Genomic DNA, 6755 nt, shown 5'->3' with positions numbered 1-6755 from the left:
TTCTAATGCTGTCTGCAACAAGGAGAGAGCCTATAAAAGGTACCGGAGCCAACCCACCCCTGAATCACATCTTTTATATGTTTCTGCCCGGAATCATGCTAAGTCTGTTCTTTGCTCTGCTAAAAATCATTTCATCCGTACTTAATGCTTTCAACTCTCCAACTCGAATTCTTCCCATTCCTTCTGGCACTTGCCAAAAACCTTTCTAACAACTTTACATGATCATTGTTCCCTCCTCTTTTCTACTCTGATGGCTCTGTAGCTGTTACTTCTACTGATTAAGCAGATCTCTTTGCTTAGACTTTCTCCTCCAATGCCACCTTAGACGATTCCAGTGCTATTCCTCCATCACTTCCCCCCTCTGACTTTCTTATGGCTGCCATTAACATTTCTTTAGCTGATGTATTTTCTGCCATCACAGGCCTTAATACTAATAAGAGATATGGGCCTGATAGAGTCCCTCCTGTTGTCCTCAAGAACTGTGCTTCTGTGCTTGCACCCTGCCTAGGCAAACTCTTTTGCCTTTGTCTATCAACTTGTACCTTTCCTTCTTGCCGGAAGTTTGCTCTCATTCAGCCAGTCCCAAAAAAGGGTGACCATTCCCAACCCTCTAACTATCATCCAATTGCTTTAACATCCTGTATCTCAAAAGTTTTCAAGTCAATTCTTAACAGAAAAATTTTAAAGCATCTTCCCTATCACAACCTTCTTTCTGATCGTCAGTATGGGTTCCATCAGGGACACTCCATTGGCAACCTTCTCACCTACCTTTCAAACTCCTGGTCATCCTCCTTTCGGGACTTTAGCGAAAGCTTTGCCAATGCACTTGACATCTCAAAGGCTTTCGATCGAGTCTGGCATAAATCATGATTTCCAAACTGCCCTCTTACGGTTTCTATCCTTCTATCTGTGTCTTCACCTCTAGCTTCCTTTCTGGTCGTTCTATAACCGCTGTTGTATACAGCTTCGTTCTTTTCCTAGATCTATTTACAGAGATGTTCCTGAAGACTCTGTCCTATCACCAACTCTATTCCTTTTATTCATCAATGACCTTCTAAGCTGTACATCTAACCCTATCCACTCATATGCTGATGACTCCACCCTTCAACTTTTCATTCAGTTCCCGCAATGTCCATTTCAGCAGTTACTTCAACAAACAAGGGATGAGGCTATGGCACACCTAATGTCTGACTTGGCTCGTTTCTCTGAATGGGTTAAAAATAATATTGTTGTCTTTAATGCATCAAAGACTCAGTTTTTACACCTATCAACCTGACAAAATCTTCCACAGGTATACCCACTAATGTTTAATAATATTCAGCTTAATCCGGCATCATCCTTGAACATGCTTGGGGTTTCATTTACCCGGGACTATCTTGGAAAGATTATATTACATCTCTTGTAAAATCTGCTTCCAAGAGATTAGGTGTGCTAAGCCGACTCCATTTCTTCTTTACCCCTGCATAATTGTTGACTCTATACAAGGGTTTTATCCGCCCCTGTGTGAAGTACAACTCTATGTGTGGGGAGGCTCCCTATATACAGCTCTGCTCAATAGGGTGGAGTCAAAGGCTTTTCATCTCATTAACTCTCCTCCTCTTACTGACTCCCTTCAACCTCTGCCTCTTCGCCACAATGTTGCATCTTCATCTCTTTTCTATCACTGCTTCAATGGTCACTGCCTCTCTGAACTGTCTGCATGCATTCCTTCACCTCTACGACGGGCGCGTAGCACCCATCTAGCAGCAAACTCTCATCCCTCTTCTGTCCAACTCTTTAATGCAAAAGTTAACCGTTACTCCCAGTTCTTCATTTATGCAACAGGTCAACTCTGGAACTGTCTCCCTCTGTCTGTATTTCCTGCTTTCTATGATCTCCAGTCTTTCAAACGCAGTGTGTCCAGGCGTCTTGAAATGATTGGATCTTGAATTTAGCTCTCTCTTGTATCTTGTTTTCTCTTGGAAGGAACATTAATTGCAGGCTCACGGCCCTTGGTTCCTTCTTCCTCCCATAAAAAAAGAACACCAAATGCCCCGTCATTATCATCACACCCAAAGTCATGCCATGTTCCACTGGATCTAGGGAACTGCTGTGGGTTAATGACACCATCTCCAGCACAAAATACCTTATTGACACTGGAGCCACATTCAGTATAGTCCCTCCTACCTCTGACCACAAAACGGCTCAGCAGCCCGCATTTGACCTGATACCAGCAAATGGCATCCCCATAGCCACATACGGCACAGAATCCTGTCATATGGCGCTCACCCAATCAGTGTCATTTACTTGGCTATTCCTCGTTGCAGAAGTTAATCAACCCATTATCGGTGTCGACTTTTTGGAGGCACATGACTTGCTAAAGGATACCAGAGGACCGAGTCTATATCACAGACCCTCAAACTCGTCCATCCAAGTAACTGGGTGTGCTGGTAATCCTCCACTCATTACACACCTTCGTCAGGAGTCCTCATACGATTCCATACTACGCCAGTTTCCCCTCTTGACCTCTCAGACTCCCAACCATGGCTGCATAGACCATGGTGTAGAGCACTGCATCATCACTTCCGGGCTGCCCTGTTTCGCCCGTCCCAGACGTCTTCCCCCAGAACGTCGTCAAGCAGCGGAGATGGAGTTTCAGGCAATGCTCAATGAGGGCACCATTCGGCCTTCATCATGCTGTTGAGCATCCCCTCTACACATGGTTCCTAAGGCACAGCAAGGTGAGTGGAGAGCATGTGGGGACTACAGGACACTGAACGCGATGACAGTTCCCAACATATACACCATTCCTCACATCCAGGATTTCCACCACCACACGTCGAGTGTTTTCCAAGATCGATCTAGTCAAGGCGTTCCACCAAATCCCTGTGGCGGAGAAAGGACATCCCCAAGACAGTGGTAACCACCCCCTTTGGCCTTTTGCAATACATAAAGATGAATTTCAGCTTCAGAAACCAACACAAACGTTTCAGAGATTTATGGACCAGGTTGTCAGGGGGTTAGATTTCATCATGGTGTACATCAATGACATCCTCATCGCTTCTGATTCCCATGAGCAGCACAAAACACATCTCCAAATGCTATTCCAACACCTGCAGGACTACGGGCTGCATGTGCACACGGCGAAGTGTATCCTCGGTGCAGACAAATTGGATTTCTTGGGCCACAGGGTATCACCCACAGGTATCACGCCCCTCCCGCAGAAGGTGGATGCCATTAAGGACTTTCCATGCCCAGCTACACCACGCAGGCTCAGGGAGTTCTTGGGGATGGTTAGTTATTATCACAGGTTCCTTAGAAACACAGCATCCACACTAAACCCCCTTAATGATCTCCTGAGGGGGACGAAAAAGACATCCTCCAAGCCTCTTGAGTGGACCACACAATCAGACCATGCCTTCACCACCCTCAAAAACCACATCACCACTGCACCCCGTCTAGCTTACCCATCACCAGATGCCCCCACGACACTCACCACAGAAAACCTCCGCCAAAGCAGTGGGTGCAGTCCTACAACAACAAATCAGAGGTACAAACGTGCCTGTTGCATTCTTCAGCCAGCACCTTAACCCTGCCCAGTGCAAATACAGTGCCTTCGACAGGGAGTTGCTGGCTCTATATGAGGCAGTCAGACATTTTTCAGGCACCTTCTGGAAGGTAGACAATTCACCATCCGCACAGACCATAAACCCCTTATTTATGCCATGACTCAGAAAGGGGAAGATTGGTCTCCTCGGGTGGCAAGACAGCTAGCCTTCACATCAGAGTTTTCCATTAACATCCAGCATATCAGTGGGGACCTGAACATGGTTGCAGATGCCCTGTCCCAAGGAGTTTCAGCTGTCGGCCCTAGAGTACCCCCGCTTGACCATGGAGCCTTGGCCCAGGAGCAGGAGGACGATCAGGAACTCCAAGCATTGCTGCAGTCTGCGACCTCACTGCAACTGCAACAGTTCGATATCACTGGCACACCCCAGAAATTCTGGTGTGACATATCCTGCAGTACAGCACGGCCCTATATTCCCCAACGATTCTGAAGGCAAGTCTTTAGTCATTACCATGAGATGGCGCACCCAGGCATTCATGGTACGCACAGCTTACTTAGCCGGCGAGTGGTATGGCCAGGTATGAGGCATGACACCACTAACTGAGTCCAAGCCTGCTTGGCTTGTCAGGCAGCAAAGGTGCATCGCCACACCAGGACACCACTTCAACCGCTGCCCACACCAACTCAACACTTCTGCACGGTCCACATTGACATCATCGGCCCCCTGCCCAAATCTAGGGGTAACTGCTATATCTTAACGTGCATAGATAGAGCGACAAGATGGGTCGAGGCCACGCCCATGCTGGATGCTACGGCTGACCGTGTGGCATATCACTTCCTGGCATCCTGGGTCACTCGTTTTGGTGCCCCGCAGGTGATCATCACAGACTTGGTGCCCCGCAGGTGATCATCACAGACCAAGGCCCCCAATTTGAATCTCAGGCCTGGCAAGACCTACTGGACTTCCTGGGTGCTAAACGCCACAGAACTTCAGCATATCACTGTCAAGCAAACGGGATGATTGAGCACTGCCACGGTTGCCTGAAGGAAGCACTGAGGGCACTTCCCCACCCAGTGAATTGGGTGGCCACACTGCCAGTCATCCTCCTAAACTTGAGGGTTACGGAGAAGGAGGATATCGGTAATTCCCCGGTTGAACTAACATACGGGGAAGACTTAAGGCTGCCGGGGCAGTTCACCTCGCAACCAAGCACACCTGCCCTGGTTTTCCTCCCAGAGCTCCAGCAAGCAATGCAGGCACTACAACCAGTTCCTCCTCGTTCTTGCCAGCACCATATGCCGTTCATCCCCCAGTCCTTACCAGATGCCAAACAGGTCTTTGTGAGGTGGGTTCAGTGCACTACAGTACTCCAAACCCCATATGAAGGCCCATACCCTGTGATCACAAACTCAAACAAAACAGTCACAATGTACAAACATGGAAATTCATCCACAATCTCTTCAGACAGAGTCAAACCAGCCACAAACCCAGTCACAGCCAACACCGTACACGTCATCTCCCAAGCTTGCCAGACCACCAACCACACGCACACATCCTACACCTCAAACGCCGGCACCAGCACCTACATGCACCACTTACATACACACACCTCCCATTCCCTTTGTCAATTCATACCCTCCACTCCCTTTCATCACCACACACCGACTCAGTCGTCATACAGTACAGCAAACCACTACCATTGACGCAAACACTCCCTCACAACCACCCACACTACTGTCCACAACCCCTACCTCGAGCACTCACCTTACAACCACTAACTCAACCTCTCCGTCAGCCTCACATGATCCTACCTCTCACCTTACTCCCCTAGCCCGCACCCCTCCCCCAGTCCTTACAACTCCCCCAGTCCTTACACCTAATCCACCCACTCCGTCAACCTCAGGTGATCCTACTTCCCACCTTACACCCCCAGCTCCCACCCCTAACCCAGTCCGTACCCCTAACCCACTCTCTCCGTCAACCTCAGACGATCTTACCCCACACTCCCCCCAGTCCCCACCCCTCCCCCAGTCAATACCTATCATCCCTCAACACCCATTGTTCCCATAACCCCTCCATCACTCACCACAACCCTACAAACTACATAAACAATTAACACATTTACCTACACACAATCAGGTCGTCTCATCAAACCACCACAATTTTACACTCCATCATAATCTGCTACCAAAAACTGAAGACGCTCCATGTCATCACACATCTACGTTTCATTCGTATTGTACTTTTTTTTTTTTTCTCCTTCCTACAATGACTCAATTGTATAGCCGGGCATAACTCTCTCATTCATTTGCGCATAATGGCTAAGCACCAGTCAAATTCTCCTACAGAAAGTTATGCCCGGCTACTATTTCTTAGTTTATAGTCATGTGCCTCTCATTTAATACCTTCATCACACATAACCATGAAAGGGACTTGTCATGAGTAATTGAGGTGCCCCCTGCTGAAGTAATGCAAGTGACACTAACAAAAAGTCGAAAAAACAGCGATTGAAAGTTGGCGGGCTGGCTCACTCCCGCTTGCCCTTGCCTCACTTCACCTCTATAACGGAAGTGAAGCAAGAAGCAAATCGGTGGCGCTAACCCTATTTTCAACTCTCACACACTATTTTCTTGGGTTATTATTAATCTACTGATAATACATGACCCCTTTAAGCACATGGGGCTTTTGTAAATATTTTTTAGGTACCTCCATACGATCTCGCTCAACATACGATTTGTTGGGATTGCATGGGTAAAAAAATGGCATCCTTTACCTATTAATAATCCTGTTGTATTAAACTGTCTTGATAAGTGGCTGATGAAGACTGAAGGCCTACCCATGCCATTGCGACACAATGACCATGATAATGATATTACTGAATGTAATTGTGCTTTGTCTTATTACCATACTACTTCATCACTTAATATGTTCTTGATGTCAATACTTAATAATTTCCTCCTTATAATAGTGAATATTATTATCTTGTAAATTAAGAAATAGATAATGTAAAACTCGTAAGGACATTTCAAAATAATATTTTTCTATAATGTAACCATGTACACACAACTTGCTTTCTACAAAAAAACAAAAAATAATGACTTTTCTTTCATATTATTCTTATTATTTTTTCTTTATACCAACTTAACACTAAACCTTTCTCTTGAGTACTTCACTTAATCATAGCCGTAGAACCCTCTTTGGCACAAG

At 46.6% G+C, this 6755-nt stretch overlaps 2 protein-coding genes across 2 annotated transcripts; both read left to right on the top strand.

Annotated features, from left to right (window-relative positions):
* Positions 1 to 2059: 2059 nt before the first annotated feature.
* On the top strand, positions 2060 to 2683 carry LOC145394917 (uncharacterized). The gene has a single exon (XM_080268667.1). The coding sequence runs from the start codon at positions 2060 to 2062 to the stop codon at positions 2681 to 2683; it is 624 nt and encodes a 207-aa protein (XP_080124793.1).
* A 328-nt stretch (positions 2684 to 3011) lies between these two features.
* Positions 3012 to 3569, top strand: LOC145394916 (uncharacterized). The gene has a single exon (XM_080268666.1). It carries the CDS (start codon positions 3012 to 3014, stop codon positions 3567 to 3569), a length of 558 nt encoding a protein of 185 aa, XP_080124792.1.
* Positions 3570 to 6755: the final 3186 nt, after the last annotated feature.

The sequence above is a fragment of the Coenobita brevimanus genome, chromosome 29, assembly GCF_032717465.1.
Source record: "Coenobita brevimanus isolate Jiangsu-jjx chromosome 29, ASM3271746v2, whole genome shotgun sequence".
In the NCBI taxonomy this organism is placed as follows: domain Eukaryota; kingdom Metazoa; phylum Arthropoda; class Malacostraca; order Decapoda; family Coenobitidae; genus Coenobita; species Coenobita brevimanus.
The sequence above is the reverse complement of the archived record's forward strand: the minus strand, read 5'-3'. Positions and strand labels throughout refer to the sequence as shown.